This window comes from Mustela nigripes, chromosome 16 (assembly GCF_022355385.1).
Source record: "Mustela nigripes isolate SB6536 chromosome 16, MUSNIG.SB6536, whole genome shotgun sequence".
Lineage (NCBI taxonomy): Eukaryota > Metazoa > Chordata > Mammalia > Carnivora > Mustelidae > Mustela > Mustela nigripes.
The window spans coordinates 37,461,671-37,475,151 of record NC_081572.1 but is presented as its reverse complement, the minus strand read 5'-3'; the positions used below and the strand labels follow the sequence as shown (position 1 = coordinate 37,475,151).

The 13,481-nt window shown below is 36.9% G+C and overlaps 1 protein-coding gene across 2 annotated transcripts in view; it reads right to left on the bottom strand.

Annotated features, from left to right (window-relative positions):
* Window positions 1-1,500: 1,500 nt before the first annotated feature.
* The window catches only part of CCT6B (chaperonin containing TCP1 subunit 6B), a 28,963-nt gene continuing 16,982 nt past the window's right edge, over window positions 1,501-13,481 (bottom strand). For both annotated transcript variants that reach the window (XM_059378526.1, XM_059378527.1), the window contains 7 exons: window positions 11,798-11,880; window positions 11,102-11,198; window positions 10,473-10,620; window positions 5,561-5,694; window positions 3,817-3,919; window positions 2,199-2,271; window positions 1,501-1,679 (listed from right to left, as the gene is read on the bottom strand). In XM_059378526.1, the coding sequence (XP_059234509.1) occupies window positions 1,607-1,679; window positions 2,199-2,271; window positions 3,817-3,919; window positions 5,561-5,694; window positions 10,473-10,620; window positions 11,102-11,198; window positions 11,798-11,880 (711 nt within the window). In that variant the 3' untranslated portion in view covers window positions 1,501-1,606. The remainder of the gene's footprint in view (window positions 1,680-2,198; window positions 2,272-3,816; window positions 3,920-5,560; window positions 5,695-10,472; window positions 10,621-11,101; window positions 11,199-11,797; window positions 11,881-13,481) is intronic.

Below are 13,481 nucleotides of genomic sequence, written 5' to 3'. Positions count from 1 at the left end.
TCCCAATAGATTCAATTTTATGAAAAGTGCAGTAGCCTACTAAGGGAACACTGCTTCCCCTACTCACAACACTTCCGACACCAAATAATGTGCGGGGGTTCCGTATGCCAACCAATCCTCCAACTGTCCAGATACCCAGTGGGTGTTCTACAATCAGTTCTGACACTACCTACCTGCAGGAAGGGCAGACCCCACAGATCAAGGGCTGAGTCCAACAAGACAGACTCCTACTTCAGACACCAATTGCAAGCTGTGGGTACCCATTTTACTCACACTTCTGTCCAACTGGGCTACAAATCAGGGGTTCCCCATCACTGCCTCCTCATGTTCAATCATTTGCTACAGAAGCTCATGGGAACACATTTAGCTGATTATAAAGGACATTATAAAGGGTATAAATGAACAACATAAGGAAGACATACATAGCACGAGTCCAGAGGATTCCTAGGCACAGGAGCTTCTGTCCCGAAGAGAGCTGGACTGGGCCGACCCTCCTGGCACATGGATGTGTTCACCAATCTGGATGGTCACTGAATCCCACAGTTTAGAAACTGTTACGGAGGTTTCATCACATAGGCATGACTGGTTGGTAACTCAATTTCCAGCCCCTCTACCTACCCTAGAGGTAGAGGGGTAGAGTGGGACATGTGGGGAGAGGCTGAAAGTTCTAACCCAGTTGCTCTGGCACCCAGTTGCCATCCTAAGGGCCCATCAAGAGTCACTAATTAGCATACAAAAAGACAATCATTAGTTCCAAAAATTCCAATGATCTTAGAAGCTCTAAGCTTTTTTGTTTTTGTTTTTGTTTTAAATACACTTATTTATTAGACAGAGATCAAGGTAGACAGAGAGGCAGGCAGAGCGGGGCTGGCGGTGGGGGGGTGCGGGGGGCGGGGAAGCAGGCTCCCCGCTGAGCAGAGAGCCTGATGCGATGCCTGGGATCATGACCCAAGCAGAAGGCAGAGGCTTTAATCCACTGAGCCGCCCAGGCGCCCCTGAAGCTCTAAGCTTCTAAGCTCTGTTTTCTCTGGAAATAGAGACTAAGACCAATATTATAACCCAAAAAATGCTCCTATCATACCTGTTACTCAGGAAATTGCAGAAGTTTTAAAAGCACGTGATTTTTTATTATTTCATATCAAACATACAATAAAGGATAGGAAGTTAGAACTCTTTTTCTCTACCCCCAGTGTGGGACTCAAACTCATGACCCCAAAATCAAGAGTTACATGCTCTTCTAACTGAGCCAGACAGGAACCCCAAAGTTAGAACTCTTAAGGAGTTTAAGTAATCTCTAAGTAATCTCTACCCCCAGTGTGGGGCTCAAACTCATGACCCCAAAATCAAGAGTTACATGCTCTTCTAACTGAGCCAGACAGGAACCCCAAAGTTAGAACTCTTAAGGAAAAATATTTTCATTATTATTCCTTTACTAGGAAAGTCCTTGTGTTCTTTATATGTTGATGAAGTATTACTGAGACTGCTAAGGCCAGCAAATATAAACTGCTTTTATTGTGCAAAAATTAAGAATGGCTTAGGTTATATAATGGCAGCTGATGTAAATGTACTAAATCTCAGCTTCTGGAAGAGTTGATTTTGAACTCAATCACCCTTTAAGAGAAGACATACCAGCTCGCATAATTTCATCAACCAGGAGAATGTTGGTGGCAATCACTGTGCTGAGGAAAAAGATAACAGGGTAAGTAAAGCCTACCAACTCGCTCTCATCTTCCCCCCCAGCAATCTCCAGCTACTAAAAGTACTTTGTTCTTTAATGTGTTGGTCTGAGAAATTACCAGACGAAGTTATTGTAAATACAAACATCACCCTTGTATTATAATTTCAGATCCTCAGCTGATAAAACAAAAGTTTGACTTTATGTACCAGCAAAACTGAGCTCATTTTTAGCACATCATTTGCTTTTCCCCCCACTAGACGTGTAGTACAATTTCAGTAAACTTCTTCTTTCTCTTCCCCCTCAAATAAACAGTAAGGGAAACGTTTCCAAATCTGACACTGCTAGAATTAAAATGGACAAAGGGCTGTGAAATGACAGAAGCTAGTGTTAGTAACTGGATACTACACCTTTTCATACACTTAACCATTTTTCACTATAGGGTGGCAAAAACAATAAACAAGTTTTAAAGTTACTGATTACGTCCCTAGAAGTCTTTCTCTTTTAACTAATATGAATTTACCAAGAATGAAGAAGTTGTTTTTTCACACAATAATTATCCCAAACTCCTGCATCTGCCGCTACCATGGGCTCACCTGCAAAGTAAAAACAAACTATTTTAACACTACAATCTTGATATATTCTGTTAATACTGGTTATATATTCTAACAGTGTTTAATATACCACCAGAACTACTAGTGTCCAGGTCACAATGACCTCCATGTTATCAAATCCAACCTAATGGTCAGCTCTCAAGCCTTGTGGATCAGCAACACTTAACACAGCCTCCCGACTACTCTAGCTTCACTTGTCTTCCAGGACACCACACTCAGCCTGGTTTTTTTTTTACATTAATGACTCCTTTTCTGTTGACTTTCCTGGTTCTTCCTCATCTTCCCAGAGCTCTTAATTTTAGAGTAGCCAGTGACTTAGTCCTGGGTTCTTTTCTTCTCTCTCTATACTCACTCCCCAAGTATTCTCACCGAGTCTTCTGGATTTAAACCATATACACTCAAAAGACTCTCATTTTTTTCTCCAACCCAGAGCTCTTTCTTGAGCTCCAGACTGATACTTCCAACTGTCTATTTCACTGGAAAGTCTAAGACACTTTGATTTTAACTTCTGCCAAAACTCAGTGCTGGCCTCCTCCACCAAAGCTGCTCTACCCACAGTTCTCCAATGCGGTTTTTGGCCATTCCAACCTTCTAGTTGTTCAGTAGACTCCTCTCCATGGAATAACTGGAATGATCCTTTTAAATGTAATTAGGCCACATCACAGCTCTGCCAAAAATTGCTCCCTCTTCCACTGCAGTAAAAGTCAAAGTCCTTGGACTGGCCCCCATACCCTGCATGATCTCTCTGTTACTTCTCTAATCTCCTTCCTCCTCTTCAAAAACTTCAGACACTGGCCTTGCCACTGGCTGCTCCTTCTGCCCAAGACACTCTTTCCTCAGTTCCCGAACAAGGCTACTTCCTTACTTCCTTTGATTATTTTCTACAGACATATTCTCAATGAGGTCTACCCTACCCACCCTCTCTCTTTAAATTGTGACCGCCCCCTCATGCTAGCATTCATAGTCTTCCTTATAGGGTCCTTTTTTTTTTTTTTTTCATTGTATTTATTACTCCTTAAATGCTCAGGGAACTTATTTATTAAGCTTATTATTTTTTTTAAGATTTTTATTTATTTATTTGACAGACAGAGATCACAAGTAGGCAGAGAGGCAGGCAGAGAGAGAGAGGAGGAAGCAGGCTCCCCGCTTGAGCAGAGAGCCTGATGCGGGGCTCCATCCCAGGATCCTGAGATTATGACCTGAGCTGAAGGCAGAGGCTTTAACCCACTGAGCCACCCAGGCGCCCCTAAGCTAATTATTTAGTGCCTATCCTTCCCTGCTATAAGTTTAGCAGGGCAGGGGGTTTTGTCTCTTTTGTTCTTGGTCAATCTCAAGAGTCAAATAACAAGCACTCAAAAACTTTTTCTTAAAGAATGTTTTCTTTCAAGAAATTCAAAAGTAAATTAAAGGCACCCAAATTTTAAATATTGAAGTCACCCGAATCTCCAATCCCTCACTATAAGTTCTGGGTCACTGTAATATAACCTCTTTCTTTACTGAGCAGCTAATTTTTCTTCACTTTCTTACCGGTATCCAGATCTATACCAACAGGTTGTTTTGATTCAGAATGTTCAGTCTGAACTTTTACCAGTGTTTCCTGCAGTTCAAAACCAGAATTCTGAGCAAGAACCTTTAAGAATAAAAAAATAGTGTGTGAATTATCTTCCCATACGTATTTGAGTATCAAATATAAAAAGTGAGGCTCTGCCCTCTAGTCTTGTGAAAACATATTCATAATACAGTAATCATTTCCTTTCAAAGAATTCCATTGTTAACCAAATTATTATTTCATGTATCTAGCAGTTTTTATATTTACATAAACATCTTCCCCATGTGTATTACACTAAATTCTGAGGACATTACTGTCCCTCATCCCCACCCCATATTAATTTCCCTCCTTGCAAAGGATTTCTTAAAAAATGGATTGGGGGGGGTACCTGGGTGGCTCAGTAGGTTAAGCATCTGCCTTTGGCTCAGGTTATGATCTCAGGGTCTTGGGATCAAGCCTCTCCTCCCTGCTTATGCATTCATGCTTATACTCTCTCGCTCCCTCTCTCTCGCTCTCTCCCATGCTCTCTCAAATAAATAAAATCATTGCAAAATAATAATAATAAATGGAAAATTAGTAGAATGGTATTATTTCTTCTTTTTCCTTGAGCCACACATTTTCTAGCTTTTCCTAGGCACCTGCTAAAGGAACCCTCCATATTTTCAGGATCTTTATGTCCTCATCAACATGAGGACAGTCATGACCTGTGGCAATAGGAACGGAGACGAAAGCACTCTAAACCTGGTTTATTTCCAAGTAGAACCAAACCACCACTATTTACCAGGCTTACCAGTTTGTGTCAACTACCGGACCATCACTTACTGACTTTGCTGTTTTGGGCAAAGATAAAACAGATATCCAATTCTCAAAGATTCTACAAATTATGAATAATTTTAAAGCAATTAACAAAAAGATTTTGCTAGCACTGTTCTTAATCTTTTACTTCATGGTAATAACACCTTTGACATGGTCTTCTCTGTTTCTAAGTGGTTCACAACCAGATTAAGGCAAAGGAAAAGGAATGGTAATTCTCTGTCCTTCTTTCGACACATGGAATATCTGGTTTCTCTCCTTTTCTAGGTATTAAAATGAAAATCACAAAAGCACACTTATATTTGGCAGTGCTAAACAGCCTGAAGTTCTCACTTCCCACAATTTAAAGTGATGATAACACTTTGGATACCACCACCAAGAAGAAATCTACCCTAAAGTCTAGTTAAATTTTAAGTTCTAAACTTTCTCATTATGATTAATCATGAACCATTTTTGAAGGAAATTTCTGGACTTACTTCAAATTTTGCACTCAGAAATAGGCAAAGGGGCAATTTAGTTATTTCACAAAACTTTGACAAGGATTCCAAGCTATTATCCAAAAGTTTCCCTGCTTAACTGTAACATATCTTAAACAAAAGTGCCTGGGGAAATGCAAATAAAAACTGTCTCTCTTACTCTCACAAGACAAAGTGAGGGTTGCTGGTGGGGAGAGGGGTAGGAGAGGATGGTTGGGTTATGGACACTGGGGAGGGTATGTGATATGGTGAGTGCTGTGAAGTGTGTGTGTAAACCTGACGATTCACAGACCTGTACCCCAGAGCAAATAATACATTATATGTTAATTAAAAAAGGCTGTCTTTCTACTCTGGTCTTAGATAATGTGGACAATTTACAATCCGACGCCCTTATGTCTAACCACTAGTTCTTTGGCCATGAGGATAGTTGTACCTTAGGAATAATGAGCAAGGCATCAGCAAAAGCTTGGACTCCAAGACGAGCTCTTCCTTTTATACGGTGCTTGTAATTAACAAGGGCTTCCGCTATTGCCACTTCAACTGCACCTGCTCCTGGAACAACACAGCCTGTTGGAGGGAAAAGATTGGCAAGGCATGCTGGACAGAAACACCAGAGAAAAAAGCACTTAGCTATTCAAGTGGGTTCAAATTATACTGCCGACACCTAAAATATACCTAAATATATATGGAAATAAAGTAAGTTGCATAGTTCAGTGGTTACTCAGATGCCTTATGAAGCATTCTGAGGTTACACACCATTAAATAATTAGGTATGGTACAGACAACTGGCTGCGAGCAGCTTACTTCATTCTCTGTTAAGAGTAGACATTTCTTCCATCTTCATCTTGTTCTTTATGACTATATTTAAAAGGTAGTCATTTATAATTTGGGGGACAGGAAACTAATTGTAGTATCTGATTTGAAATAAAATTAAAAAAAAAAAACTTTAGGCCAAGATACTTTCGTCACCGTTTTGGTATAGAATTCTTGAGACTTATGACAGTATTTGTTTTCTATACTTAAGCGAAACCCAAACAGCTACCTGAGGGAAAAATACAGGTGTTCTTATTACTCTAAGGTAAAAGCTCTGGTTAAAAACATCACTTTTCACAACAGGATATGACTTTTATACCTGCTGATACAGTTTTCGTAAAGTTTATGACTCTCCTTGAATCAATAAATTTGCCTTGGAATCACCCATCTTTAAAACAGAACAACACAAAAAGAATCCCTCCTTTATCCTACATTATTTTTTAATTACTTGCCCCTTCCTCTGCTTCCCTGTACAACGCAATTGCTCAAAAGAGTCGTCTATCCATTTGGTGACCACATCCTTGCCACCCATTGACATTTTTAAAAAGTTCCTTGTGATATAACACTGTATGTTAATTATACCAGAATTAAAAAGTAATTTAAAAAAAATTTTCAAGTTCTTGTGAAATACTGAATATACACAGAAGGATATTTATATGTATAAGGTATAAAGAATAAATGTGGAAATAAATGTACTCATGTACCTCCCACCCACCTTAAGAAACAGAACATTAGAGAACATTACCAGTAGCTGTAAAAACTTTCCTGGTCCCATTCTGCGAAAACACATAAAATTTGTGGGATGTTACTAAAGCAACACCTAAAAAGAAACTTGTATCACTAAACACCTACATTAGAAAAGTCTCAAACAAATGACTTCAGCCTCCCCACCTAAGAACTAGAAAAGAGCAAATGAAACTTAATGTGAACAGAAGAAAATAATAAAAATTGGAGCAGAAATCAATGAAATAAACGTGAACAGTGTCAAGAAAAGGAACAATGTCAGAAATGAAAAAGATATTTATAACTATAGATTCCACAGACGTTAAAAGTACAATAGTAAGGGAATATTATGAACAACTTATGCAAATCAATTTGAAAACTTAGATCAGGGATTGGCAAATATGCAAAACACCATATTTAAATGTTTTAGACTCTGTTGGCCATGCCATCACCTTTGTAACTATTCAACCCTGCCACTGTAGCACAAAAGAGGCACAGGTAATACCTGAATGAATGGGTATAGCTATATCCCCATAAACTTTATTTACCAAAAACAGGCAGCAAACAGGATTTAGCTCATGGTCAACAGTTTGATGATCTCAACAGACGAAACAGACAAATTTCTTGAATGACACAAACTCAAAAAAATAAGATAAAAAGTATCTATTAAAAAGACATTATAGCTTAAATACTTCTCATGAAAAAAACTGCAGGCCCAGATGGCTTTACTGGTAAACTCTACCAAACATTTAAGAAAGAAGTAATACAATTCTACACAAGCATTCAACACTTTCAGAAAATTAAAAAGGAGAGAATGTTTTCTAACTCATTCTTGAGGCCAGCATTATTCTAACAGCAAAAAAGATAAAAGTATTATAAGCAAAAAAATATATATATATAAATACCCCTTATGAATATAAATATAAAAATTCTTTTAGTATTTTAGCAAATCAAGTCCAACAATATATAGAAAGGACAACACACATATCAGCATTATTCACAACAGCCAAAAGGTGAAGTGATCTAAGTTTCTATCAATGGATAAATGGATAAGTAACGAGCTCTGTGTGTGTGTGTGTGTGTATACATGCCCCTCACAAGAAACTTTTTAAAAATGTGAATGGGTGGCAAGGATGCAGTCACCAAGTTGATAGATAGATAGATGCTAATATTCTGTCCTAATCATTCATATATATATATATATATATATATATATACACACACACATATATATATAAAATAAATATAAAATTATATATTTATATACATATAAAATGCAATGTTATTCAGCCTTAAAAAGCAAGGACATTCTGACATATACCACGACATGGATGAACCCTGAAGACATGCTAAGTGAAATAAGCCAGTCACAAAAGGACAAATACTGGATGATTCTACTCAAACAAGGTACATAGAATAGTCCATTTCACAGACACTGTAATTAGAAGAGTGGTTTCCAGGAGATGGGAGGAGAGGGGAATGGAGAATTATTGTTTAATGGCTATGGATTTCTGGTATTATAAGATGAAAAATGTTCTATTGATGGATGATGGTGATGGCTGCACAACAACGTGAAAGAATGTAACTTACTGCCACTGAATTGTAACACTTAAAAATGATTAAAATAACAAATTATATACATATATATATCCAAAATTTAAAAAAATAATTTAAAAACTGTAATCTACATTTAAAGAGGATAATATATCATAGGTAAGTAGGGTTTAACTCAAGAATGTAAGGTTGGTTGAACGTTTAAAAATTAATGTAATTTACCACATTAATAATCTAACAGAGAAGAAACATATAATCACCTCAATAGATCACCAGAAAAGCAACTGGCAAAATCAACATCATTCGTGATAAAACTCTCAGCAAGAGAACTTCCTCAATCTGACAGAGGACTTCTAGAAAAATCTACAGCTAATTTTCACACATAATAGAGAAAGGCTAAATGTTTTCCCCGTATGATCAGGAGCAAGGAAAGGATGCCCACCCTCACCATTTCCATTACAATGTATTGAAGTTTCTAGCCCACAGGAATAAAAGGAAAAAAGAAATAAAAGATATCCAGATTGGAAAGGAAGAAGTAAAATTGTCTTTATTAGCAGACAACATGATCATTTATACCACTTATATAGATAAGTCAATGATATCTATAAGAAAGCTACTAGAATGAGTGAGTTTAACAAGGTTTCAGAATTTAAGATCAATACGCAAAAATCAACTGTATTTCTCTATCTTAAAATCAGAAATGGAAATTTTAAAAACATCATATACCAAAGGACCAAAATTCATGAACTACATAAATCTGAAAAAAGATATGCCACTAAAAATTACAAAATATTGCTGAAATAAATATATATATTTATAGCTGAGATAGAGTCAAGAAGGCTCAAATAAATAAATATACAATGACTCAATATTAAGATACCAATTATTCCCAGAATGTTCTATAGATTCAATGAAATTCCAATCAAAATCTCAAGTCTTTTTGGTAGAAACTGACATGCTAATTCTAAAATTCATATGAAGATGCAAAAGATTTTAAATAACCAAAATAACTTGAAAAAGAACAAAATGGGAGGATTGACACTGCTGATTTCAAGACTTACCATAAAGTTACAGTAAACAGGAGAGTATATTAACACTGAGATAGACAAACAGATCAATGGAACAGAATAAGAACACAGAAATAGAACCACACAAATAGGGACAATTGATTTTCAATGAAAAGTTTCAAAGGCAACTCAACTCACTGGAAAAAGAAAAATCTTTTCAACAAATGCAGCCAGAACAACTTGATCAAAGAATATTAAGGTATACCGTAGGTATATACCTAAAAGTTGATTTGTTGGGTCATCTAGTGACTCTGTGTTTAACTTTGTAAGGAACTCCCTACTATTTTCCAGCAGTTCCCACCAACAATGTTGAGGGCTACTAATTTCTCCATATCCTTGCCAACATTTACTGTTGTCCAGCTTTTTGATTTATAGCCATCATAACAGTTGTAAAACAGTATCTCTTCATGGTTTTGATTTTCATTTTCCTAATGATTAATTATGTTGAGCATCTTTTCATGTGCTTATTATTGTATTTTAAATGGAGTTAGTTTATAAATTATCAGTAAATAATACATGCTAATATTCTTTCCTAATTTTTCTGAAAATTACACTGCACCTAAGGTAATGGAATGAGTTCTAAGCTGGAAAAGTATTTTCATGATTTTAAAAATAAATTTCTTTTTTTTTTCTTTTTTTTTTTAAGTAGGCTCCACACCCAGCATGAAACTGAACTTGGGCCTGAACTCATGACTCTGAGATTGAGACCTAAGCTGAGATCAAGACTCAGATGCTTAGCTGACTGAGACAACCAGGCACCCCAGTGGTTTTAAAAATAAATTTCTAAAAATAAAAAAAATGATACTACAGCATCAAATTAAGTGCTTTTTCACTTCATAAACAGAAGTTAATTAAAAGGGCAGCATACTAGGGCACCTGGGGGGCTCAGTCAGTTAAGCATCTGACTTCAACTGGGGCCATGATCTCAGGTTCCTGAGATCAAGCCCCAAGTTGGGCTCCCTGCTCAGCTGGCATTTGTCCTTCTCCTTCTCCCTCTGCCCCTCCCCCTACTTGTGCTCATATAAAAAAAAGCACAGCATAGTTACTAAGAATATTCCAGTGGAAAAATCTTAGTAAAAAAAAATATAGTAATCATTCATATCTTTTAAAATACTATGTATCATGATAGATGTTATTACTACTTTAAAAATACATTAAGGTTCATATCCATCACAAAAAAGAGCCTACCATCTTCAATGGCATTTTTGATGGCACGAAGTCCATCCCTTATAGCGTCCTTGATTTGTGTCAGAGTATGCTTATTCGGTCCTTTAACCAACAAGGTGACAGAACGAGGGTTAACACAGGCCTCAATAAAAGTGAACTTTTCTTCACCCTAGACGATAATACAAGAAGATATAACTCTAATACTTAATGTTACTATGAAATGAAGACCCATCTTATAATAATAGAACCCAATCTTCATGTGAATTTTTCTTATCAAACATAACTAAATATGTGTTAAAAGCAGTTGTTATATTTGAACTCTCAACAAACATTTAGATAAATAAATTGTAAAATCTGTCCTGTGGATTATTCAGACACCAAAAGGAAAAGCCTGAATTAAAAGACTTAGTATTTTTTTTTAAAAGGGTGGGGCGTCTGCCTTTGGCTCAGGTCATCATCTCAGGGTCCTGAGATGGAGCCCCACATTGGGCTCTCTGCTCAGTGGGGAGCCTTCTTCCCCTTCTCCCTCTGCCTGCCACTACCCCTGCTTGTGCCCTCTGTCAAATAAATAAACAAAATCTTAAAAAATAAAATAAAAAAGCAAAAGATTTACTCTTCACTTTATAACCACTGTCAGCAGAGATACTCACTAAAGCACACTCATGTACAAGACCAGCATGTCCCAAGCAATCTACAGTAAGGTCATCAAGACAATTCACAGCCATTCCACCACAAGCAAGAGAGAGTCTGAAATGATATATGGTACCATAGCTTTTGTTATAGAAAGCACTAGACTTAACTTCTTAAAAGTGAAAAGATATCTAACACAGAACAGAGCATTTTCGCTGTGTTGTATTGTTTTTAAAATCTGTTTAAGAAGGGGCGTCTGTGTGGCTCAGTTAAGCAGCTGCCTTGGGCTCAGGTCATGATCCCAGGATCCTGGGATTGAGTCCCACATAAGGCTCCCTGCTCAGCAGGGAGTATGCTTCTCCCTCTGCCCCTCCCTACTCCTCATAGTGTCTCTCTCTCTCTCTCTCTCAGATAAATAAATAAAATCTTCCAAAAAAAGTCCTCAGTGCTCTGCCCATTCATTCTTTCAAAAAAAATGTTTTAAGATAAAAACCTTCTTTGTACTTCAATAAAGTTCTGAGGTAAGTTAGCAGTCTATATATTTTTTTAAGTCTTGATTTTTGACACTTCCATTATTTATTGAAATTAAAGACAGTATTTTGGAATCTGTATGCTATTTTGCTCACAATGTTTACATATAAACTAAAAGGAATACCGTGGGGTCATTTCAATTTTATCTGTTAAAAAATAGGATACATAGTAATCTGCAAGCTTACCTTTCCATATTTCTTCTTTTTGCTCTGCGAAGAGCTACTATGCCATGTTTTGCAAGAGCATCTAAGGAAAATGGATCAATTCCCTAAAACCAAATTAGCATAAAAGTTATAAGCACATCTTAAGCCAGTAGTTCTCAAACTTTCTGATCTTAGCACTGCTTCACATTCTTAGAAATTATTAAGAACTCAAAACGCTTTTATGTGAACTGTATTCTATAATACTTGTCATACTATAAATTAAAATTGAGAAATGTTTAAAATATTAATCCATTCAAAATAATAAACAACCCATTTTATGTTAACATAAAAAACATCTTCAAGTGAAAAGTTACTATACTTTCCTAAACAAAAAAAGTATAAGGCTTAAAGTAATGGCACTGTTTCGTTTTTGCTATCTTCTTAATGTCTGTCTTAAAAGAAGACATCTAGATTCTCAGATCTGCTTCTGCATTCAATTTGGTGTGGTATGTTGTTGGGTTAAAGTATATTATGAAAACTTGGACTCACACAAATATGTATCAGAAAATGGAGGAATATTTTAATAGCCTTTCCAGATACATATGGATATTCTTCTTTAATACTATATCAAAACTGAATAAGTGACAGTTCCTTAAAGGTTAATGTCAATGTGAAATATGGGACCTATCAATAATCTTTTCTATATTCTTTCATATTAAAATCCATTTGTCTATCTCACACTTTGAATGTATTATCTACCCAGGCATGTCTTTGTTAATCATACATTTTTTACTCATTTAGAAAAAAGTGGTTCATTATGTTAAGCAGAGCTTCAAAATGTTGATACATTTCACAGGTATATAATATCAAAAATATCACATTTGCTAATATCACCACTAATACTATCAGAAAAGTCCTTTAAGCACTGGAAAGCAGTCAAGTTCACAGAGGCAGTTACAAGTTTTCCAAAATTTTAATTTTGACTTGAAAGCTCAAATTTATTTGGAACAAACACTGTCAGTTGTTTTCCTTGAAGTGACAGAACCACTTCTTCCTTTTTGAGAGAAGCCTGCCAAATACCCATGTCTAAATAACCACAGTTTTTCTGTCAGTTTTTTTTTTTAAGTAATCTCCCTGCCCAAAATGGGGCTTGCACTCACAACCCCAAGATCAAGAGTTGCATGCTCTACTAACTGAGCCAGTCAGGCACCCCTGCCAGTTATTCTTTAAAGTAAAAATGGCAGGACGCCTGGGTGGCTCAGTGGGTTAAGCAGCTGCCTTCGGCTCGGGTCATGATCCCAGCATCCTCGGGTTGAGTCCCACATCACACTCCTTGCTCGGCGGGGAGCCTGCTTCTTTCTCCCTTTGCCTCTGCCTGCCACTCTGTCTGCCTATGCTCACGCTCTCTCCCTCTCTCTCTCTGACAAATAAATAAATAAAATCTTTAAAAAAAAAAATGTAAAAATGGCATTCCATGAAAGAAGTGGATCAATTATACATATATACATATGTATAATTATGCAACTATACAATTGTAACTCAATTATACAAGAACTCTCCCTCTCGACAACTATATTTAAAAAAAATTATTTTTGGGGCGCCTGGGTGGCTCAGTGGGTTAAAGCCTCTGCTTTCGGCTCAGGTCATGGTCTCAGGGTCCTGGGATCGAGCCCCGCATCGGGCTTTCTGCTCAGCAGGGAGCCTGCTTCCTCCTCTCCCTCTGCCT